This window comes from Bidens hawaiensis, unplaced genomic scaffold (assembly GCF_021521415.1).
Source record: "Bidens hawaiensis isolate Kalapana, Puna unplaced genomic scaffold, B.hawaiensis_p1.1 tig00011664_1, whole genome shotgun sequence".
NCBI lineage: Eukaryota > Viridiplantae > Streptophyta > Magnoliopsida > Asterales > Asteraceae > Bidens > Bidens hawaiensis.
In genome coordinates this window covers 75,496-100,537 of record NW_027491920.1, presented here as the reverse complement: position 1 = coordinate 100,537, position 25,042 = coordinate 75,496, and the positions used below count along the sequence as shown (strand labels likewise).

Below are 25,042 nucleotides of genomic sequence, written 5' to 3'. Positions count from 1 at the left end.
TAAAGTTTGTCCCAATTGGTTTTATGTAGTAAGGTTTTTAATGAGGCAATACTTCAAGGCCCCGAAGTTTTTGAAATGTGTCATTCAAGGGGGAGTGTTATGAAATATCAAGATTCATTGGATGACCATTTTATTCAAAACCTAAGAATGAAAATTGTTACATAGTTGTCTCATAAATAGTTATCTTTGTCTACAAAATAGTATTGTAATTGAAGTATAAATAATACCTCCATGGTAATGAGAAAGATGCACTATCTTGAATAAACTCAAGAGTTATACACATTTCTTACCACTCCTCTCTATAATTCCCTTTAAACTTCTTAAGTTACTTTAATAATCTTGTTATTATTATAGTTATATTATATCAATTTTATATTTATTTAGTTTTGTTTGGGTTGTTGCTTTGTTATGATTCCCATAATCACATTTTATGTTGTCTAACATACTATAATCATACATGTAAAAAGTTGTTTTTAAAGCGGATAGTTTTAACGGAATCAACCTCTCAATTTCAAGCGAGTGAAGAAACGTTTGCCCTCAATTATCACACATTTCCATGACCTACAAATAGTTTGCTATAAGTAAAATTTTACTAGGCATGTGGACAAATCCAATCTTAGAAAGCCGCCCCATCTCTCTCTTCCACATTAGCCACAAACGTCCTCGGGCTTTTCATGCTATTAGTACTTTGATTATACTTGGCATCAGAACCAGTGTAACTTAGTTAATGATAAATGATAGAATACAATAATCTTATCGTACAAAAACGTATGCGACATTCCACAACCCTTTGATCTAAAAAAACCCTAAATCACAAATACGCCTCATCGATCTCCACCTCCACCGCCACAGATCCACCAATTGTTGGCATCAAACACTCCTCTGTCACCATCACCGTCGTCGACAACCAACTTTTTTGTTTTGTTCACATGTTTGTTTTAAACAATTGATCAATTAAACTTCGAAATTGATCAAATTAATCATCAGTTCATCTAAACAAACGCATATGGATCTTCAATTGAATCAATTTTTGACCTGAGCGTAACTGTTTTTTTGTTGAGTGTATTGAGCGTTTTTTGTGTTTTTAATTTTGAACGTTTTTTGTTTTAGCTTTGAATGTTTTATTTTTGGCTTAAGCGTGATTTACATACATTTTTGTACGATAAGGATATCACATTTGGCCATGAAACAAAAATATGACTAGTTATCTTTGAAGGCAATTAAATTAAATTAATTCGAAGGGCGAAGAAGGCGCAGATATAAAATAAGATCGGACTTGTTTGTTGATAAAGGTAGTAGGCTGCCGCCCGTTTGGACTCTCGACTCCATTGCTGCAAAGATAAGAAGAAAGCTGGCTGCAAATGGTGTGTTTATCATCACCTGCTTGTGCTTGTAATAAAACCCTAGTTAAAGTTAAACCATTATCCTACTCATCTCCTCATGTTTTCTTCACTCGTGTATTACACCTCAACAAGACACGATGTTTATCTTCTAATAATGGCAACAACAGTAGACCCAGAATTAGGGCTTCAGAGGCTTCGTCTTCTTCTTCTCAGCATCCGGATTCAGAGTCATTGCAGCTGTTCGAGGTAATCTCCATACTGTTTAGTTGAATTAGGCCTTAGTTATTATTAACTTTAGTGTCTTTATTATTATTCGTTTAGTTAACTATAACCAAACAAACGATCATCCGCCGACAATTAAACAAACGGGGGTTTTCTTGTTCGTCTTTAATCCTTAAGAAAATCGCCAATAGTAGTAACCAACATAAATGAATGAACATGACTGAGTGAACACTAATTTGAAGTAAACTATATTTTTGCCCTAAAACATTAATAAAACTCGACTAAATTGTAATGAGTGATGGCTTAATTTTACAAAGTAGACTCTAAGCAATTAAGTGAACAACCGGAAACGAATGTTCACAAACTTAAGCGAAAAAAACGCATGTATGCATGTTTGTTCGTTTAACTAATTTAACAAAAAAATATTCTTCATGTTCGTTCGTTTATTAAATAAACGAACTTCCTGTCGAACGGTTCAATGAACGTTTGGTTCGTTTACAGGCATACTAGGGATTCATAATTTAGACTCGCGTATGCATTGCCATACAAAGTTTTTTTTTTTTTTAAATGATGTTCTACTATAAAAAATAAATAACTGTATTTATTTTTATACTAGAAATAGATTTAACATTTTGTTTGTTTGCAAACAAATGTTTGAATGATAATATGATATGGTTTAAGTAATGAAGGCAAAAGAAAAGTTTATTCAACTATACTTGAATCTGTATCTAATAATGATAAGGGGTGGTTATACTGAAAAGGGTTAAATCATGGCAAGTGTGAGAAGCCACCAGGACGTGCCGCCCCATAGGGAAAGGGGTAAATGTGTTCATTGAAAAACGTAAAACATAATGAAGTATATAAAAGTTATACGCGTTTAAAAAATGTTGCAACTAGAGTGTGGCTTTTTTTCTTTTGCCTTTCCCAGTCCTAATTAACTCCCATCTTCTTACGAAATTGCCATTGATCTGACTTGATCAACGATTTAAATCTCTTTTTTACCCTCATGATTTTTAGTCTTTTTATTTAAACCTTCCCATAACTAATAATATATTTGTACATAACCGATTATGTTTTCAGAAGCTGAAGGAGTCAGAAAAAGACCGTATTAACAAACTTGAGGAGCTTGACCGAAAAGCAAACACACAGTTAGAAAGACAACTTGTCATGGCTTCAAATTGGAGCAGAACTTTATTAACAATGCAGCAAAAATTAAGAGGAACCGAGTGGGACCCGGAAAATTCACACAAGATCGCGTATAGTGAATTCTTACAACTCCTTAATTCAAATAATGTTCAATATATGGAGTACTCAAATTACGGTCAAACAGTATCAGTGATTTTACCATATTATAAGGATGGAGAGTCAAAAAAGGAAGTTGTATTCAAGAGACATATTGTTGACCGTATGCCAGTTGACAGCTGGAATGATGTTTGGCAAAAGTTGCATCAACAAGTGGTGAATGTGGATGTTGTTAACATGAATTCAGAAGTGTACTCAAGTATTGCAACTATTGTTGTGTGGTCAATGCGACTTGCACTTGCTATAGGGTTGTATGTATGGATTGACAATATGATGAGACCGATCTATGCAAAGTTAATCCCGTGTGATTTGGGTAGTCCACCCAAAAAGATTAGACAACCTATAAAAAACCAGACACTTGGATCTTTAGGAGAGAGTCGGTAAGTGCCTCAATTCTTATGAACCAAGTACTCGAGATTGGCTCGTTAAAAGTTCGAATTGAGACGAGCTTAAACGAGCTGGTCCCTAAAAGTAAGCTTGTTTAATAATCGAGCTTGAGTCCGAGCTTCACTTATCAAGCTCGAGCTGGCTTGCGAGCCTAAACGAGCCTACTATTCACTACTTTTTAGTTAACATATTTAATATATATTATATAGGTTTTCAGAACTCAAAAGGGTTTAAGAAACTTCAAGAATTCCTAACTAACTAACTATTTTCTTTATTTATTTTATATATTTAATCTTATATGAGCATAGCTTTGTCATTTGTTATATGTAATTTTATGATTACATATATGATTTATTTAATCACTAATTTACATGTGTAAACCAATTTACATATAAGTAAGCATAAAATGACGTAATAATTGACAAAACTACCCTCAAATGACATTAAATATAAAAATTAAATAAATAAAATGTTTGGTCATTAAAAGTCTTTAAATTATTTGGAAGTTTTATAATGATCCTGATCCAGATTATATACTTATTATTATTATTATTATATATAAATATATTATAAAAATAACTAAATAATCAATCCATTCATATGTACATGTGCTCAAAAATGGGTGCAGGGCGAAATTTATATCAGCGGAAGAGACAACGGGTGTCACGTTTGATGATTTTGCGGGACAGGAATATATAAAGAGGGAATTGCAAGAAATTGTTAGAATATTAAAGAATGAGGAAGAGTTTCAAAATAAAGGCATATATTGTCCTAAAGGTGTCCTACTTCACGGTCCACCCGGAACGGGTAAAACCCTTCTAGCAAAAGCTATTGCTGGTGAAGCGGGCCTTCCTTTCTTTGCTGCCAACGGCACAGATTTTGTTGAGGTCAAACCCCGTATATTAAACCTTTCACTTTATTTATATTAGATTTGAAGGTGGAAAATTAAGGTTTGGCAGGATGATGGGTAACTTTGAAATTGTGTGCAGATGTTTGTTGGAGTTGCAGCATCGCGTGTAAAGGATCTTTTTGCTAGTTCAAGATCATTTGCTCCTTCAATTATTTTTATTGATGAGATAGATGCTATTGGTAGTAAACGTGGCGGTCCTGATATTGGCGGGGTATGGTAACAGTACTTGCTTTTAACCTCCAAATAATGTTTTAACATCTTAATTTACGTATGTTCACACCTCTTAAATATTGTACATTGTACTTGAAACCATTTATGCGTGACAAGGTCTGAAAAAGAAGCGATTTTTCATTAATGGCCCCTGAAGTTTTTCATAAAGACCCCTGTACATATGGTCATATGTATTGGTAGAAAAAAAGATCAAAATTTCAAATCTTTTTTTGATATCTTTTAACATATGATATCATGGTTTCTTTCATTTTCTATATTTGTATTTATTTAACAAATATGTAGACGTATATAGTCTTTTCGACTAATTTAGTTATTAAAAAAGCTCTCATGACTCATCAGTGCAGTTAGAACGAACACAAGAATTGATTTTTATTATTTTTTTTTCTATAATTTTTTGTTTACGGCTATATCTGATTTACCTACAATAAAGTTACAGCTCAAATAACTGTATCTTCATTAGATTGCTAGTTATTTAAAAGAATACAAGCCGACTTGTTTTTTGCCACCAAACTAATTTGCAGCCTTTACATAATGGTGAAACGTCAAAATCATTTTACTAGTATGAAAAACATATACATGCGTACATATATATGTAGATATATGTATGTATTCGTACACACACACACACATATACATCATACATTTTATTCATACATTCATATGTATTTTAAATGCAATAATGTATATACATAATCATAAATATACATACATATACGTATTGTATGGAAAATGCATACATTACACACATTCATACATAAAAATATACATTCATGATTTTCTGTTCCTAACTGTGACTTGATAGGGTGGTGCAGAGAGGGAACAGGGGCTGCTTCAAATATTAACTGAAATGGACGGTTTCAAAGAGTCAACATCTCAAGTACTCATTTTTTTTTCATTATATACTTAATAATAGTCCTCCTGCACAACCTAACACTACTATGTAGGTGTTGGTTATTGGCGCAACCAATAGGCTGGATATTCTTGATCCCGCTCTTTTAAGGAAAGGCCGGTTTGATAAGATTGTTAGGGTTGGTCTGCCCTCTAGAGACGGTAGATTTGCCATATTAAAGGTAAACATTCCCATCTTCGCTATCCAGTATCCACATTCGTTAAATATAATTATTATGATTATTCTAGTTTGATAACTTTAGGTCCATGCGAGAAACAAGTTTTTTCGATCCGAGGAGGAAAAGGAAACATTATTACTGGAAATCGCAGACAAAACCGAAGATTTTACTGGAGCAGAGCTTCAGAATATACTGTAAGTTTTAACTACGCTGACGTTGTGACTTCTAATGTGTTAGTTTTGAAATTGAGAAGCTGACAATGAAGTCAACAGGAATGAAGCTGGCATCTTGACTGCCAGAAAGGACATGGACTACATAGGGCGAGAAGAGCTTCTAGAAGCCTTGAAAAGGGTATGCATTAAACGTTATGAAGAGAGTTAATATGTCACATTTAGTTGAGATTAAGAAATATTAATGGCTTATTTTTCAGCAAAAAGGAACCTTTGAAACGGGTCAAGAAGATAAAAGTGAAGTCCCTGAAGAGCTAAAACTGAGGTTGGCGTATAGAGAAGCTGCAGTTTCAGTTCTTGCTTGCTACTTTCCGGATCCCCATCGTCCTTTTCAGGGGGTAAGTGTGTGCGTGTGTATATATATATGTGTATGTGTGTGTGTGTGTGTGTATAAATATATGTATGTATTTCTGTATCATCTTTTATAATATTGTTTCATATGCAGACAGATATCAATTCTGTTAAGAGTCAATTAAACATGCAATACTCAGAGATTTCAGGGCGCGTGTTTAAAAGGAAATCAGATTATGTAAACTCCATTGTCCGTGCTTGTGCTCGTAAGTATATATCAATCTTGATTCTTCAAAATAACACCCCCACACCCACCAGCACACATGGTATCTATTATCTAATATTCTCTCCTGAATTAATATGATAGCTAGAGTAATTGAAGAGGAGATGTTTGGATTAGACAATTTATGTTGGATATCTGCAAAGGCTACATTAGAAGCTTCAATGCATGCTGAGTTTTTAATTCTCCAGTCTGGAATGACATCTTTTGGGAAGGCTTACTACCGGAAGAAACATGATTTAGTGCCAAATGTAAGCGCATTTGCATATGAATCTATATTTAGGGTTTCATGTTTTGTTGGTCGTGAAAATAGTTTTATTTTATTTTCATAGCTTGCTTCCAAACTAGAAGCATTAAAGGACGAGTACATGCGTTTTGCAATGGAAAAATGTTGTTCTGTGTTACGAGAATATTATTCTGCGGTAGAAGAGATCACAGGTTTGAGAAGTGAATATAACATACTCAATTAATTTTACATAAGAACACATTGTTACTGTATTCAGATATTCTACTTGAGAAGGGAGAAATTGAAGCTGATGAAATTTGGAGTATCTACAAAACTGTCCCTCGGATATCTCAGGTTATCACTTCCTCTTACAGTTGAATGTATAAGATATTATTTAAATTGTCTACACTATATAATCTATTTGAAATTGATGTTTTAAAATATATACGCATGTGCTCTCTTATTATTATTATTAATTTCATTTTTTATCATTCAGCCTAGTGTGACCCCGGTGGATGAATATGCTGCGCTGATATATGCTGGAAGATGGGGAATATATGGTGCATCTCTTCCTGGTAGGGCCACATTTGCTCCTGGAAATGTCGGCTTTGTAACTTTTGGTGCTCCGCGTCCGATGGAGGTTAGTTCAAAGTTTATAGACGTGATTGAAGTGATTGGTAACAGGTCAAATTAAGGGGTCAAAAATAGGTACCCTTTTGGTATGGGTTGGGTTGGGTCTTGTCTAGGCTTGGCAAAACAGGTGGTTCGGGTTGGGTGTCGGGTCAAAACAGTTACTGATCAAGATGGGTTCAGGTTAGAGCGAGTTCAAGTTAAGGTGAGTTCAGGTCGAAATAGGCTGTTTTTAAAAAAAATGGTCACTTTGGTTTGGGTCAGCATGGATCCGAGTGAAAATGAGTTCGCACAAACGGGCTGTCTTAAAAAGTTGTCACTTTGGTTTGGGTCAAAATGAGGTTCGGGTGAAAATGATTTCGGGTAAATACAGTCCGTTTAAATAAGGGGGTGTTTGGTACAGAGAAAAAAAATGAGAAGAAATGGAAATGGAAATAGGAGAGAAATGGAATTGGAAAGAAATGGAAATAGGTGGAGAATTGAAAATCATTTCCTTTGTTTGGTAGAATAGAGAAAAGAAGTGAAAATCATTCTCCTTCTCTCAACCTAACTCTTCCAGCTGCCACCAACTCCACCTTCTCCTCTCTCTCTCCGGCGACCGTTCTTCCTCCTCTATCTTCTTCTAATCCACCACGGCCACCAACCACTAAAACCACAGCTGCCGCCAACCACTCCGCCGCGATTTAGGGTTGCTAGTTGCGAACGGACGGACGCCGGTCGGAGTAGGACGCGACGGAGTAGGGTTCCGCCAGTCGGAGTAGGACACGAACGGATGTTTTTGCCTACATCATCGCCGGAGTTGCTAGTTGCAACGCGACGGAGTAGGGTTCCGCCGTGCCGGACATCATCGCCGGTCGGAGCAATGGAAATAATACCATACACACTTTTTGCCTACACCGAGAAGACAGATGAGTAGAGCAGAGAAGCGATGGTGGCTCACAGAGAATTCCATTTCTCTTCAAAATGGAGAGAATTGGATTTCTCAATTTTTTGCCTACACCCAATTCCCAGAGAAATCCAATTCTCCCCCCAATTCTCTACCTAATTCTCCCAAACAATGGAAATCCAATTCTCCACCCTCTTTTCTCTCTACCAAACACCCCCTAAGTGTCTCTTTGGTTCGGGCCAAAATAGGCTTGTACTAATGATATTTAACAATGATAGTGTGTGGTGCTCACTCATTTAGACCCGTTTTAACTTAAAAAGTGTTATGCTAGCTGCCCGTTTTGACCTATTGACTTATTTGAGTAGGCCCCATGTGACCTGTTGATTAATTGATTACCTAAATAAATCCATATACAATTTATTATTGTCCGAATTAACCCGTTCTTTAAAGAATGGCTCATGATTGCCACCTATAGTTTTTGTCTGAAAAATGCAACTTTTTTACTATTAATTAGTGCGTCAAGTATGGTTACAAAGTTATATTGTTTCAATAATAATCTAATATATTGAACAATACAAATGTGTACATATGGATTTAAGTCTGAACATGTGTTTTCTTGTATATGGTGCATTTTTGTTGTGTGCAGACTCAAGTTGTTAGTGATGATACGTGGAAGCTAGTTGACAAAATATGGGACACGAGGGTTGAGGAAATTAGAGATGGGGCAAGAAGAGAAGTCGATGCAGAAAATGAGAAACCGAGGGTTTTGATCGCCAGCCATTTTCTATGACTATGAAAAGGTCTAAGCTATGCAATTTGTTAGTTGATGGTTCATTAAAGATCATGATGGCACTTGAAAAATGTTGTAATTTCTCATATAGAAAGTAGCATTTGATAACATTTTTGATGTGTACAAACCTTAAAGATGACCTGAGAATGGTAAATCAGCGTCTTAAGATTTAAGATAGTTTTGAACACTTTGTCCTTCCATGTATTGAAATACTAGTTAAAGTTAGTTTTAACATTTATGAAAACATTCATGTATCATAGTTGTTTTGATCACAACTTTTTTGGTTCAATTCGTTGCTATGATAAGCTGTTTATAGGCTCCATCTCACTCGTTTTTAGCTATATTGTTGAGGGATGCTTTTTGGGTTTGGTCATTCTCCCCAACTCCCAAAACCAAGTTTGTGGTGGGCCATGTGTCCCTATATATGGAGAGAACGAGTGGTTAGAAACAAATGCCGTTTAAGATTTATTGAAGAATGAGTGTTTTTCTAAATTAGGGGTGCAAACGAGCTGAGCTCGACTAGGCTCGAGCTCAGCTCGTTTCGAGCTATATTTTCAAAGCTCGAGCTCGGCTCGTGAGTAGATTTTCAAGTTTGAGCTCGGCTCGTTTACTATTTATCAATTATTTTTTACAATTATAATTATTTTTATATATTTTTAATTATAATTTTATGTATAAAATAATATATATTTTATATAGTTATTTTTATTTATTTTTCCATAACATTATATATATTAATTAATAATTAATAAATATATATTTTAAAAAAAAGAATATAAATGCCAAGCTCGTTTAGGCTCGCGAGCCGGCTCGAGCTCGATAAGTGAAGTTCGGGCTCCGGCTCGTTTATTAAACAAGCTTACTTTTAGGCTCGAGCCCGGGCTTGAGCTCGAATAAGCTCAGCTCGATTGAGCTTTTTAACGAGCCGATCTCAAATAGCTCGCGAGTAGCTCGGCTCGTTTGCACCCCTATTTCTAACATGACAACTAGTTAAACATAAATATTATATGTGTTTCTAGATCTCCTTGTTGAGGATGGTCTAAACATTGAGTTTCGCGTAACAATGTAAATCCAATATTTTAAATACTTTTGGTAAAATAATATAAATACAAATAAATCACGTAATTTTCTTTATAGATTATTATTTTCTCCACTATAAACAAACGAATCTTCATCCTTACAAGTATTAAATCTTGAATGTCTAGAATTTTAAGTTATTTTTTTGTTAAATATCAGTCACGTATGCAATGGTCAAATTGTTTTGTTTCATTGACCAATTGACGGATGAGAAAGCAAGATTGAACAAACAACATATGACTAGTGAAAGATTTGATTACAAAAGAATTGAAACAGATTACAAACAAATTAGGCTTTAACACAACAATTGAAGTAGCTCAAAATGCTTCTCCTCCCCTGCAATCACCACATTTATCTGACATCAGTTTCAATAATTGAACATAATGTGGTGGTCTTAGTTTTCTTTTTTACAATCAAGTTCAAATGAATCAAATTTTCTACGAAATGAATAACATGCACCCGAAGGGTATGAAACACATTTATAACTGAGATTGAGACCGGGATTACTAAAATCTGTTCCCATTCCCATCCTAACTTCTACCTAAGTTATCATTTTCATCAATCGTTTTCTTTTTTCGAATCAGAACCACCCATCTTTTCTTTAGACTCGGAAATATGATTATTCGTATTACTAGTCTTCGACACAAAAAAGAGGAAATTAAAAAAAAAAAGAAAAGAAAAGATCCTCTAAAATAACACAACTCAAAAAGACGGTCCATTAGTACCCAAATAAAAAAAAATAAAAAGATTCATTGATCATTGGGTAGACATTCATCTACTACAATGATTAGAATTGGATTGAGAACATTTGTGACAAGCATGCCAATCATAAATCTTGTATATTATTAGATGAGAACATGGTTGCACATGCCTTCAATGTATATATTCCTTGTTATCTACAACAATATCCCTAGGCTTTTGGTACGTGGAGAATAATAAAAGAATGTTTAAACTTATCTTGCCTAACTAGTGTAAACTAGTCAAGCCAAGTCTAAACTCAAAGCTCGGGTTGAACTCGTTAAACATAAGGTTATAAGAGAGCCCAAGCTCTGCTCGTGATTAATATTTCAAGCTTAGACTCACCTTATGAGTAAAATTTTTTCTGCCCGTTTACTATTTATTAAGTATTTTAGTCACATAAATAAATATTTTTTGTATATTTATAATTTTAATTATATAAATATAACATAACACATTATTCATTATTTTCATCATGACTAGATGAATAATATTATTTTTATGTAATTATATATTTATTCAACTAAACAAAGTTTATATACATACCGGTGCTTGAACCTAGGCTTGGTTTGTTTATTAAATAAGCTCAAATTTAGACTCGAGCTAGTTTAAAACTCTCCCCGGCTTGCGCTTATAGCTAGCCGATTTTAAATAATCAGCATTCGACTCATTTACACCCTATCCTATTTTAAAGTGGATTTATTTTAATGGGCACAATTGCACAAACAATCGTGCTATGTTAACGTGTTGTCTATATCATGGGCCAAAGCGGTCATGTGCTAGCCAACCAGATGGAGTGACACAACCACCAAACTATCGCCAATGTTGTTGATGTTCGACCACCAACTGCCTTGTTAGGCAAGGCATTGATTATCCCTAATGATAAATACCAACTACACCTCCAACTTTGATCCTATGGTAACTTTTGGTACAAATCTCAATTAGGCAAACACTATTATATCCAGTAATGGCTAGCTATTGATTTGTGTGTAAAACTGGTCGTGTTCACGAGTTGGCAGGTTGAACCCGTGGTGAATGTTTGCCATTTGACACGAACACGACTTGTATTTTGTTTTGCATGTTCATATTCTAAAATCACCAATTTACAACAAAAAATAAAAAATACAATTGTACACCAATTTTTCTTTTAATTTTGAGTTAATAGCCATTTTCGTCCCTGTGATTTGCTACTTTCGCCACTTCAGTCCAAAGTTTGAAATTTTGTCAATTTAGTCCTTATAGTTTTAAACATTAGCCAATTACGTCCCCCCGTCAAACGGCATCCAACTATGCCGTTAGATTTAGGGGTATTATTGTCTTTCTCCTATTTATATTTAGTTAATGGTCAGTTTCGTCCCTGTAGTTTGATACTTTTGCTACTTCAGTCCAAAGTTTGAAATTTGTCAATTTTATGTTTAATTTATTCAGTTTTTTTTTTGTTTTTGCTACTTCAGTCCATGATGGAATTCATTGGTAATTTGGTAAAGTGGTCAGGGTAATTCCCTAAAACCGAACTATATCGAAAAAACCAAAATCGTTTCTCTGATTAATGCATAATAGTTAGGGTTTAGAGATTAACATATCGTAGCAAACATTTGGGTCGAAATCAACATCAGGAGGTCGAATATCCCGTATTTCCATGTTTGCTCAAGAAATTAATGCACTAAATCGCATGTGTGTTCTTCAAATCGTGGTATTGTTCTTGAATTCGTCGGATTCAACCCTAGAATTGTAGTCGATATGAAGAATTCAAGAACAACACCACGATTTGAAGAACACACATGCGATCTAGTGTATCGATTTCTTGAGCAAACATAGAAATGCGGGATATTTGACCTCCTGATGTGATTTCGACCAAGATGTTTGCTACAATATGTTAATCTCTAAACCGTAACTATTATGCATTAACCAAAGAAACGATTTTAGTTTTATCGGTATAGTACGGTTTTAGGGAATTACCTTGACCACTTTACCAATGAATTCCACCATGAGGGAGAGTTTAGAAAATGTCTAGAAACTAAATACGAGGGGGGTATGATTATTGTTATCGACAGAGTAAACGTAAACCTGTTTTGGTCGATGCTTGATGGTTTTGGGCTTGGCTTATGCTCTTAAAGGCTATAGACAAAAAAAAGAAAAAAAAGCTGAATAAATTAAACATAAAATTGAAAAATTTTCAAATTTTGGACTGAAGTAGCAAAAGTATCAAACCACAGGGACGAAACTGGCCATTAACTAAACATAAATAGAAGACAAAAATACCCCTTAAACTAACGGCATAGTTGGATGCCGTTAGACTAGAGGACGCAATTGGCTAATGTTTAAAACTATAAGGACTAAATTGACAAAATTTCAAACTTTGGACTGAAGTGGCGAAAGTTGCAAACCACAGGGACGAAAATGGACATTAACTCTTTAATTTTTAACTTTAAGTCACGACATAAAAACAATTTTATGTTCATAAATACTCAACATTTTAAGTTACGCCATAAAAATGATTTTACAAAGATTGAACCCGTTAATCCACCAGATCAATCTGAATCCAACCCATTTAGCCAAATGTTTTCGCGGGTTTTACCTGAAATTGTTTAGACTAAACAAAAACCTACAATTTTTGTGTTAGGGTCCTGTCGTGTCATAAACTCACACCCCTAGTTATTGAGGATGCTAGCTTTAAACTGGTTCCTAAAACAGGACATAAACTTATGACCATTGACCAAAGTAGTAAAAACGAGGTCGTTTACCGTTGGAGAGTGGTGGTCATCTTGGACATGATGGTGATCAAAATTACTATGATGAGCGGGAGCGGCGACAGGAGCAGTGTTATTTGTGGTATCGAGTTTGGCGGTGGCCTTGAGTTCTTCTTCATTGCCAATGCTGGCTCTTGATATCTCTCTTTTGTTTTGTTTCTTCATCTCTCTTATCTTTGAGAAATTCAGAGAGTAGTCTGGGAGTGGTCCCTTTTGGTCCCAATCTCCAAATTGAGGTACTGACATCCATGGTGCTGCATTCTTCTGAGCAATGTAATAATCATGTTATTTTTCGTTTTACAACCAGTAATTATATATTTAGAAGTGCGATATTATACTTATTGTTTAAATGTGATACACAAGACGCTTACGTAATCACATAATAACATGTGTATGGACCTCGTACATTAGGTGCGTATTATATGATTATCACAGTCAGTTATTATTAGAAAATGTATTTGTAGCTTGTAAGGTGTGAACTAGTATAAAAAGTCAGTTATTTCATTAGTGGATTTCATGATCTTAAATCTACTTCTTTGACTTTCTTCGTTAGTGAAGACCATTCATAGTTCAAAGTTTCAAGAAAGAGTAGTATAAAAAAAGTCAATAGCTTTGATTACGGTATATTATTATTATTATTATTATTATTATTATTAATTTATTACCATTATTAAAATCATTTTCAAAATATGAAAACATAGCATATTAATAATATTATTTATATCTTTTATATTTTAAAAATAAATTAATAGAAACTATTAATTTTAAAAAGAATAAAACAGAAACGGTTCAAACCGTCAAAACCAGATTTTTTTCGTCAGCCTGACTCAAGCAACCCGCCCGTTTGATGTGTCCCTAAACCAGAAAATTTTATCAAAAACTACGATAAAAGCATTTACATTAGAATCCTTAGAGCATTCTCAACCGGTTCCTCATCCCTATCTTTATAATTATACTAAAAAATACTACATTTATCTCTCATGTTTAATTAAATAATATTTTTTATACATTTATCATTACAGTTTTCTCTCTCCTCTACTCACAACCAATCCCACAAATATTAAAAAATAAATATTGTTTCCCCAAATTTACAAAAAATCACTATATTTCTCTCTCCACCCTATAATTTACATTCACAATCACTCACAACCTCACCCTATAATTTGCAAACTTCCCTCACATAATTATAGGGATTCGGATGAGAATGTTCTTATATCATCTCCAACCATATAATTTAAGAATAAGTTTGAGAGTTTCATCATATTTTTACACATCCCTAAAATATGGTATAATGATATAGAACTATAGATATATGGATTGGATATTATTATGAACAAACTTTATGAATAATATGTACGTATGGATTCTAATCTAAACACCAAAACACAAACCATTACTTTCACACCCATGGTCTAAACAAAACCTGAAGCTACTTGTGTTCTCAATAAACTAATACAAAGAATTTCAAACTCCGACAGATGAAACAAATAAAACAATCACCAAAATTTACATTAGTATTCATAAAACAAAATCAGACAGACAGACAGACAGACAGAGAGAGAGAGAATATGAAGCTGAAATCATACCTCATCCTTGCTATGTTCCATGTCCATAATATTTATTGTTTCAAATGAGCGATCTATCTAAAATTCTAAACACACAAATTCTTAAACTGTGAGAGCTAGATCGAGATAGAGAGAAAGAGAGAGAAGCTACAGCAAGACGACAGCTTCAAATGAGAAATGAAGAGACAGAGTGGTAAATGTATTATGTGAATGTGAATGTGAATGTGACTTTACGACAATCAATTCTGAATGGTCGTCCAACACTTAATCCTCGGGATATTTATACTTTATTCAGTGGGTCTTTGGACATGTTACAGTCATTTAATTACGCAGATTGCCATTGGACTCGAATAAGACCAAAATTCTAGTTTTAACTAACTTGAGAATTCGAATTTTTTATTTTTTGAAAATTAAGCTTCATTCAACATACGCCGACTAGGACCTCAAAGCGAGGATCGGCGGAAAATTACAATATGTACATAGGAGACTTACACCAATCATCCCAAAACAATATCTTAAACTTTGTTCTATTTTGACACCAAAAAAAGGATAAACTTTTAATATTATAGATAACAATTCTACTCGGTGTCCTCGTATCCCTGAAGATCTTTTCGTTCCTCGCTCGCCAGATACACCAACAAGCAATAATGATAATTCCATGAACCATGTTTTTCCTCCACCTGTTACCTGCCACCATTTTATGCGTTGACAGAAGGTCTCGAACATCAAAGGCAAAAATGGGATTTAACCCGCACCAGAAACCAATTGCATTCCAAACCTCGTGAGCAACTATACAACTCGAAAAAAGATGATCCATCGTCTCTTCACCCCACTCGCATAAAGAACATTGCGTAGAACCCACATGAATGTGTCTTTTAATCAACTCGGTTTTAACCGGAAGCCGAGCCATGGCCGCCCTCCAAGCTAAAATCATACATTTCAAATGAATCCAGTTCACCCATCTCGGTACAAAAAGAGAACCAATCTGTCGGTTTTTCTGTAGAAGTTGTCTCACAGCTTTGACGCTGAAACACTCAACTTCTTCGTTGGTCCAGGTCCATTGATCCTCGCTCCCATTCCGTAATTGCAGACCCGAGATCGCCTCTTGCAGTTCTGTCAGCTCCCGAATATAAATTTCATCTAACGGGCCCATAAAGTGTATCCTTTCAAGACGCCAACTATGGCTCTCTCGCTTCAATCTTTCTGTAACCAAACAAAACTTCTTCTTTTCCATGATATAGAGGTTCGACCATTTATATCTCAATGGTACACCGCCAAGCCAATTGTCGTGCCAAAATCTAATAGATTTCCCATTCCCAACAGCAGCCACCATATTCAAATTAAGCGGCCGATCTTCAACTAATAACCCATCAATAACCTTAGCTATCATCTTCCAGGAACTACAAATCTGGGCATTAACCGGCAAAGAATACAATCTGGATCGAGACCTGTGGCAGCCTAAAATGACCTTTGTCCAAACTAAAACACGTCTTAGGGCATGTTTGGGATTGAGTTTGAAAAATGCTTATTAACTTATGTGTTTTTTCAAAAAGTCATTTTGAAAATGCAGGATTTGAGGCTTTTGGAAAACTGCTTTTTAACCATTTCAAAAAGCTAAAATAAGCAAGTTTTTTTGTGATTGCCAAACACATTTAAACTTTTTGGCTTTTTGAAAACATCAATAAGCCAATAAACATTTTTCAAACTCAATCCCAAACATGCTCTAATATGTTTCGAATTCCCAAGTTACGATTCAGCGTGATACCGGTAACGAATCGAACTGTACCGTACCATATCAAGCATTTTCGATCCTGTTACCCGGTTTTGGAAATTTTCAATATTGGTATTTTCGGTACCAACCATTTGAGCGTGTTTTAGTTTCGACATCTGGCGAATATTTTTGTAGCCCAAAACAAGAAAACATAATAATCATAATCAAAATATCTAATTAGTAACTACATTTGATCGACCAATTACGGTGGACGGGGTGCATCGCACATCCCGTCCATCATTCTTCGATACCTAGATTGACGAGGTAAATTTCCCACTCCATCCCATCCCAAAATCCAACATCCATCACCGTTGGAAGTTTTTCTTCTTCTTTTGGCATGGTAAAGGGTGTGGAGATCCCACCCCAGGATGATTTTGAGCGCTTGCAAGAGATGCGGGGTGGTGTTCCCGTCGGTACGATGCCACACCACCCCCACCTCCCGCCCACTCTGTCCACCCTTAACTCATCAGTTAACATAGTATCTTGCAATTTCACCCAACACTCTTTACGTTGATTTTGCATATATTTGCGTGCTAGATTCTCAAAACTTTAGGAACATAGTGATTGACTTATCTTTTCTTTTTTTTTTTGATTTTTATGTAAAAGCTTTTCCTTAATCGAATAAACCGGAATTCGACTTGAATTCAAAAAACTCATTCGAATTGGCTTATTCGAACTTGTATTTGAATTCGAGTAGAATTCGAATATAAATTTCAAATCTTCAAATTCGAGTAACTCAAATTCAACTCGATAAACACCCCTAATCTTCTCTCGGGGATCAACAATTCCACTTTAACGAACCACTTTTGTATGTTAAGTCCATGCATGTGCCTCAAGGCAATAGGATCGTGCGGCTAAGAAATGCCATGAGGAACTATGTACTATCCATATCGGTTAGATTCGTTTAATTTAATTTGATTTCTTTAATAATTTAATAACATTTAAATATTATTTAATGAAGTTTTTCTTTAATAATTTGGGTTAATTAACTTCTAAGGAAAATCTAAATACACAGTATTTAATTTGTCTAATTCAACATTCCAAGAATGACATTGTTAGGCCCCACACCAAGTTCATACAATTTTATACATGTCACATGTTTATACTTGAATACAAGATTTATTTCATTATAAAATATGCAGCACAAATCATTACATAAAAGTCATTCAAAGTTAAATAACAATACTTTCTAAACAAATGCCTTAGCCACCCTGACGAGAAATCCTTTGCTCAAGCCAAGAGCTTTCTGATCCTCGAGCGTTGGCATGCAGAAAATTTAACATACATAAAAAAAACTACGTTAAGTGAGTTCTATTAGTAACTCTTAAAAATATATTTTTGTTTCATAAGTTGTTTTACACCGTTAAAACATTCGCTTTACATCATTAATTAAGAGACCTCATTTAGGGAAAGACTGTTCTAGCATGCCCAAATACAACCAATCATTACTAATCCACATCTACACGACCTAGAACCATCATCAGGCCCGATTTGGCGAAGGCAAAATTTTTTTTGAGCCTTAATTAAAAAGAAATATTTTGTTGATTTAAACAATTAAATTTTTATATAGGTTTACTTGGTTATAATTTGTGTTGTGTAAAAAATTTTTATATGAGTTTACTTGGTTATAATTTGGGTTGTGTAAAAATTTTTGTATAAAAATAGGATTAAACATGTCTCAAATGAGACTTGAACCCATATATATGAAACACTGTTAGATCAAACCTTAAAAAACTAAATACAAAATCGGGATCAGTAACAAAAACTTGAATATTCTTAGAAGAATTTTATTTATAAATTTTAAGAACTAAAAATGCCATTGGTACTAACCTGTAAGATCAACTAACGTTTGAACCTAAACCGAAGTTGTGTCACGAAATGCCTAAATTTCCCCTATTGACTACCACAAAGTCAAATAAAAATACCTTTAATTTGCTCTAGCAAAAGTGTCACTTCTGTTGAACCATAAATTTGATCCATTTTACCAAAGTTGAAGCCCGAAACGGCAACGTTAAATTCCCGAACTATCAGAAGTATTACCCTTGTTAACAAATGATACAATTGTAAAATAAATCCGGTGACCCTTTTGCAATTTTGATTTTTCAATCAACAAACCTAAACCAGCTGGTTTGACTTTTTCTAGGTCAAAACCTGCAATTAATTCCCTTATAAATTGTATAAACACATTTGTTTCTATAATCTGCAATTTAAGTTTAATATGTTAAATCAAATTCTCTACACTTGCATTAACTTATATCAAATAATAGTTCTTGCATAAAAAATATGACAATACCAATAGTACATGCTAGGACATATTTTGTAGTTTATGCCTTGTATAGCGTTTATGGTTTGATTAGTATTGACCGAAATCCCCACGGTTTTCGGTAGGCTTGACGAGTATTGGGTTTATATTGAGCTTGGTCCGTGTGGCTTGTACTAACCTATATAAGTTATGGTTTTATTATTTGTTAGGTGAGACACTTATATTATTCTCTGTAAGAGCGTAATCGGTTTTTGTATTTCGGAAGTAAGTACGTGACGTTTATAATAAACGTGTGCTTTGAATCTTGTGTTTGTGTTCTCTCAATCTATTTCTTGATTCACCACGTGTTTGGATTCCACCTAATCATGTGTTTGTTTGATATTGTGTTGTAGTGATCCAGTTTCAAGACTTACAAGTGGTATCGGAGTCTATAGACCTATTCTAAGCTTGGTTTTGATATCAACGAATCCAAGAAACGGATTTTTGGATTTTTCAATGTGATAAAATCGAAGTTTCGGAATGTTCTTGTTTGGTTGATTATTGGAGTCTTCTAAGAAGAACTGATATTCATCGTGTTGTTAGGATTTTTGGTTGGAATTTTGAGATAAGATTTGCTCAAATGTTTTCAAAAAATCCAAAGATATCGAAATCCATTGTTTATCGAAGCTTTGAAGTATTGTTCAAGTAAAACTGAGTTCTCGGTTAAGCATAGTTCTCGGCAAGATTTGGCTCTCGGTGACAAAGGATCTCGGAATTGAGTTCTCGTTCCAGCAAGTGTTTGCGGCTTGGTTATGGGTTTTCGGTTAATTCATACGTTCTAGGTGTGTTCTCGGTGTTACTAGTTCTCAATTAAGGGTTCTCGGCCAAATCTTCTCGTCTCACAGTGTTTTCGGCCAATAAGTGGGTTTTTGACTAAAATGGAATCAAAGGATGGCATAGTTGGCCTTGACTCCGTGATGGGTACCCCCACTCATGTTCCTCGTCCGTTATCTCCTGAAGGGTAAGACAATTGGAAGTACAGGTTTGAAAGATACATGAAGATGAAAGACTCCAAGGGTTGGGGAAGCATTCTAAAATGTCCAACTTGGTGACATATACGTTAGACGACGTGAGAGGTCTGTGGCTCCCATACCAGAAAGAAAATATGTTTTACTGATGAAGATTTTGCCCTGGTAGAAGATGTTGAGAGAGCCTTTTCTACTCTCACTCTAGCATTATCCCCGGATATTGCTATTGGTCTTCAAGATGCAAAGTTGGCTAAAGAGCTATGGGCAACCATTATAGATAAGTTTGAGGGAAATCAGGATATGTTGCAGAGTAGACGAGATCTGCTAAAATAAGATTTCTATATGTTCAACCACGCTTGGGTGAATCTCTTTTTGCTCAAATACAAAGATTCACCAAGCTCGTGACCAAGATGAGATCTGCTAAGATTGAGCTAACTTTTCTTGAGGTTAATCAGAAGTTGCTGAATTCACTTCCTCAAAGCTGGGATCTGAATGTGGCATTGATCAAGAAAACAAAGAACCTAACTAGACTAACTATCAATGAGATGAAGGACGTTATTAACTCATATGATATGGATGACAAACAACATGCTATAAATCATGCTAGCTCTTATAACATTGCTAGTTATACGCCATCCACCAATACCGCCTTCTCTGCTCAAGATGGAACAAGCGGATCAAGATCCACCTCAAGCCAGTTTTCCCCAAGACCCTCAAAGGCATCTGCCAATACTAATTCTTTTTCACCAAAGGAATCTTCAGCCAAGCCTGCGTCTCAGATTCCCTCCATCCATAAGGAAACTGAGGAGAACATCGCCCTTATTGCAGGCTGTATGAACTACTAAAATGCATTTCATGCTGGTGACATTGTCTCGCCGGTTGTGTTTGCTGAATTGGATCAAATTCATCCTGAAGACGTTGAGGAGATGGATATTTCGTGGTAGATGGCCATGGCCGTCTTCAGGGCAAAGAACTTCACCAAGAAGACTGCTAAGAACAACTAGGCTATCACAAAAAAAGGGTGGGATTCGACAAAAGCAAGATGAGGTGTTGCAACTGTCACGGGCCCGGTCACTTTGCTCGTGACTGCACAAATCCTGCAAAAGAACCAAATGGAGAAAGAGCCATGGAACTAGTGGGGAAATGTTAGTGCATGGTTTTGCGTCACGAGTCTTTGTATTTATGTTTTGTATTTATCAATGAAAGAATTATTATTATATTACGTAGTTCGTTAAAGGACAGTCTACTTCGTTAAGGATGTTTAATGAACTAGATGTTAAGTTAAGTTTCCTTCTAATTCGTTAAGGATATTTAAGGAATTAGAAGGCAGTTCGTTAATGTTTATTATTAATGTAATGTAACGAAGCAGGAGCCTAGTTCGTTACGGAATGTGTAACGAACTAGACCTGTCTTCTATATATAGTGGTGTTCATCCACTGTTTTATTTAAGTTTTGATTTAACGTATTGAACCTCTGCCGATTTGTTCTCTCTATCAATTCTTCTCATACTTAATCTATTACATAATATATACACATACTACCACTCATACTAATATATACATAACATATAATCTATAGGAGTAATTATGAACTAGATCCGTGTTAATCATTTATTAGATCTTAGATCTGAGATCTTTAGACGTTTCTACAAGTGGTATCAGAGCATTCGGGGATTCGATTGCTCTTGATTTATGTGTTAATTCGTTAACTGAAGTAATATTAATAGTAATTTGGTGTTATTTAGTTTCTGGTTTGATTTTGATCAAATTCTCTGCTGAATTGATTGAATATGGATTGAGTGAGAATGAATTGTTGTTGAGTAAGGTATAAGGAAGGTTTGGTGGACTAGAATTGTGTTTTGGATTGGATCTGTGTTGAATTTGATAGAATCTGGGTTTGGACAAAACAGATATGTGTTTTTGGTCGAATTGGATTCGTGTTTAAGTAAATTGGTTTACGAGTTGGTCTGATTTGGATTCGCGATAAGTTTCCGAGTAATTTGATAGGTTATTTGAACGAATTGGTGAATATTGGAGGTGTATTACGGATTTGGGTTTGGTTGTTTGTGTTCTTGGTTTTCCAGAAATCTGGAAACAGATGATGAAGATTTGAAGATCTTCATCATCTGTTGAAGATTCCTCTTCATTAATCTGATTCGTTACTGTGATTCGTTAGCTTTTAATCAATTCGTTACACACTTCGTTACTCAGTTCGTCATCAGTCTTATTCGTGTTCTCTAATTCGTCAGACACGTGGTCTGATTCGTTAACCTTAAATCTAACAAACTTTTGCCACGTGGCAATAGTTGTCAGAGTTTGCTATAACCGTTATAACAACCTGGTTTGTTATAGTTAATTCGCTATCAACTGTAGCAGATTCGTCATCTTAATTCGTTACCTTGAATCAGAGATTCGTTAAGTTGAGTTTGTGATTCGTTAAGCTTGACTTAGTGATTCGTTACTTAATTCGTTAACGGAACTCAGAGATTCGTTACCATAGTTCGTTACTTTGAATTTGGATTCGTTTACTTACTTCGTTAACCTAATTCGTCAAACTGATTCGTCAATTTGGCCTGATTCGTTGACTAGGTTCGTTTGATAGTTCGTTATAATCTAATTCGTGTGACACTGTTCCTGATTCGTTACGCAGATAAATTTCAATTCGTTATAATTGATTCGTTATTTTAGTTCGTTACAAAAACTGTTCACAGTTTGTTATAGTTACTGTTCCACGTTCGTTAACATATTTTCAAGTTTAATCCTTGAAGTTTGATTGTCTTGTTACTTATCAAGATGGCTGGTTTATACGCGTTAGTTTCTCAAAACGTACTCATGCAGCAAATGTTACAATTGGACACTGAAATTGGATCCCATTCCAAGTGTCCTCGATTGATGAAATTTAGTGACTTTGCTAAATGTGAACCTCGTTTTCGTGCTCACTGGGTTATGTTCACCCTGATTGTTCTTATTGTTTGGATGAAGTATACACTGTTCCAATGATTGGAGATGAAACAATTGGATTCACACCTAAAGCCATCTGACAATATTCAAAGAAGAAAAGAAGGCTTTGGAGATTGAAACGAAAGCTTACTCAACTCTTAAAATTGCATTACCTGAACCCATAAAGAGGTTATCATTTAACAATTGTGGGTAACCACTTAACCGTAGAGTACAATAGTTAACAATTATATATAATTATATTATATATTATTTATGATGGTATCCGGGTCAAACACCGCCCCGTCCTTTCGAATCGGTCCGACCTTTGACTGGATAAGGCGTTCGGGTCAACGTCCGGCCCAGGTCTGAAAACATTGATAAAAACACCTTCATAAGTTATTTAGGCCATATGTAACGGGGCGACAAAAGTGGGCAGGGGCGGGATGTTTTTGTCGCCGGAAGAGGAAAAGAAATATATTACTATGTGTTATATATATATATATAAATATATTACGATTTGTTGCCCCTACACTATTACACCCCAAAACAAATTCTCATTCCTTGCTGACTGGACGCCACACGACGCAAAACGCCCCAAATTGTAGCCCCACCAATACACATAACCTTAGGACTACTTAGGAGGTTAACATAAGGAATGACAAACACCCCCTTTTTCTCCCTTACATTCTCAAGTCAAGCCTTGAAGGCAACGGGTCACACTGCCACCTTCATACCCACCCCCTGCAAAGCCCCCCATAAACCCCTTCATCTTCTTACTCCACACCTATACTATACATACACACTTCTTCCACCCTGCAACTCACCCATCATAACCTCCACAGCAACAAACAAACAATGTCCTTAGCCACCACCAAACTCCACCTCACTTTCCTAACCCCCACAACCACCCTCTCCCACCGCCACAAACCACCCCATTTCCATCCATTTCCATCACCAACAATAACCACCCTTAAATCATTAACCCACAAACACAACCCCATTACATCAACCACAAACATAACCATACAAACCAAAGCCACCACTAATACTAATACATACCAAGACGACATAGACTCTCTCTTTTCAAACAACCCATCCGATCAGTATCACCGCCCAAGAAACAAACCATCAGCCACTGGAGCATCATCAATATCCTCCGGTGTCAGGCTAGAAAACATAACCAAAACATTTAAAGGCGTTACAGTTTTAAGTAATGTATCCTGGGAGGTCAAAAGGGGGGAAAAGGTAGGATTAGTAGGCGTTAACGGTGCCGGTAAAACCACACAATTAAAAATAATATCGGGTGCGGAAGAACCCGATTCGGGTAACGTTGTAAAGGCGAAATCGAACATGAGGATATCGTTTTTGAGCCAGGAGTTTGATGTTTCCGAGATTCGGACGGTTAGGGTGGAGTTTCTGCATGCTTTTAAGGAGGAAATGGAGGTCTCGAAGCGGTTGGAGAAGGTGCAGAAGGCGATTGAGGCGTCCGTGGACAATTTGGAGTTGATGGGAAGGCTTTTGGATGAGTTTGATTTGCTGCAGAAGAGAGCACAGGCTGTGGATTTGGATGTGGTTGATGTCAAGATTAATAAAATGATGCCTGAGTTGGGGTTTTCGGTAGAAGAGGATTCGGATAGGCTTGTTGCATCCTTTAGTGGTGGATGGCAAATGAGGATGTCACTTGGGAAGATATTGCTTCAGGTAGAAATCAATTTCAAATTTTGGTTTGTTATGATATTAGACCATTGTATATATGTATCATGTTTAGAACTTTAGATCAGTCCAAGTGTAATATTTTTATATACAGAACCTCTATGTAACCTTCTTATACAATGCAATCCTGGTTTGTGAAAATAGTTCGATTTTCATTGGGTTTTACCATTCGGGCTTGAAAATATTGGGCTGCAAAAACATGTCCCATAAAGGAATTAAAGCTTGAACCTTTGGGCCTAAATGTCTATTGTTAACTAATGGTTAGTTTGTTGTTGCGAATTTGTACATAAACTTTTTGGTCCACACCATTTTTTTTAAGTACTTAAAAATTAGTATTTTTTTTTTTTGAAAGGCTTAAAAAAATTGGTATTATGGTTTGCTTTTTTCTGTTTTTGGTTGATAGCAAACCAAAACTGAACCAAAA

At 35.4% G+C, this 25,042-nt stretch overlaps 2 protein-coding genes and 1 pseudogene across 3 annotated transcripts; 2 read left to right on the top strand and 1 right to left on the bottom strand.

The window, feature by feature from the left end:
• Positions 1 to 1,324: 1,324 nt before the first annotated feature.
• LOC143538692 (putative inactive ATP-dependent zinc metalloprotease FTSHI 4, chloroplastic) lies at positions 1,325 to 9,005 on the top strand. The gene is made up of 15 exons (XM_077032191.1): positions 1,325 to 1,589; positions 2,646 to 3,247; positions 3,883 to 4,141; positions 4,244 to 4,375; positions 5,198 to 5,272; positions 5,340 to 5,465; positions 5,547 to 5,656; positions 5,735 to 5,813; positions 5,893 to 6,030; positions 6,138 to 6,249; positions 6,351 to 6,514; positions 6,596 to 6,701; positions 6,767 to 6,843; positions 6,986 to 7,129; positions 8,652 to 9,005. Exons 1-15 carry the CDS (start codon positions 1,362 to 1,364, stop codon positions 8,793 to 8,795), a joined length of 2,496 nt encoding a protein of 831 aa, XP_076888306.1. The 5' UTR covers positions 1,325 to 1,361; the 3' UTR covers positions 8,796 to 9,005.
• Positions 9,006 to 9,995: 990 nt separating this feature from the next.
• On the bottom strand, positions 9,996 to 15,064 carry LOC143538684 (uncharacterized). Of its 2 annotated transcripts, none has more exons than XM_077032185.1 (3): positions 14,947 to 14,977; positions 13,355 to 13,621; positions 9,996 to 10,208 (listed from the first exon to the last, which is right to left on the bottom strand). In XM_077032185.1, exons 1-3 carry the CDS (start codon positions 14,971 to 14,973, stop codon positions 10,161 to 10,163), a joined length of 342 nt encoding a protein of 113 aa, XP_076888300.1. In that variant the 5' UTR covers positions 14,974 to 14,977; the 3' UTR covers positions 9,996 to 10,160. The 2 variants fall into 2 exon arrangements, with proteins under 2 accessions (XP_076888300.1, XP_076888299.1); XM_077032184.1 differs by having other exon boundaries at positions 9,997 to 10,208; positions 13,355 to 13,624; positions 14,947 to 15,064.
• An 8,674-nt stretch (positions 15,065 to 23,738) lies between these two features.
• LOC143538683 (ABC transporter F family member 5 pseudogene) lies at positions 23,739 to 24,790 on the top strand (annotated as a pseudogene).
• The last annotated feature ends 252 nt before the right edge of the window (positions 24,791 to 25,042 follow it).

What these genes read in the sequence shown, in the direction of transcription:
- LOC143538684 (XM_077032184.1), bottom strand. Translation starts at nt 14,973, where the DNA reads ATGGACATGGAACATAGCAAGGATGAG. An exon ending in TGGAACATAGCAAGGATGAG is followed by an intron (nt 13,625 to 14,946) that starts GTATGATTTCAG and finishes TACATTGCTCAG; the next exon opens with AAGAATGCAGCACCATGGAT. An exon ending in ATGACCACCACTCTCCAACG is followed by an intron (nt 10,209 to 13,354) that starts GTAAACGACCTC and finishes TGGTGATTGCAG; the next exon opens with GGGAGGAGAAGCATTTTGAG.
- LOC143538692 (XM_077032191.1), top strand. Translation starts at nt 1,362, where the DNA reads ATGGTGTGTTTATCATCACCTGCTTGTGCTTGTAATAAAACCCTAGTT. An exon ending in GCAGAGCTTCAGAATATACT is followed by an intron (nt 5,657 to 5,734) that starts GTAAGTTTTAAC and finishes TGAAGTCAACAG; the next exon opens with GAATGAAGCTGGCATCTTGA. An exon ending in TTCTAGAAGCCTTGAAAAGG is followed by an intron (nt 5,814 to 5,892) that starts GTATGCATTAAA and finishes CTTATTTTTCAG; the next exon opens with CAAAAAGGAACCTTTGAAAC.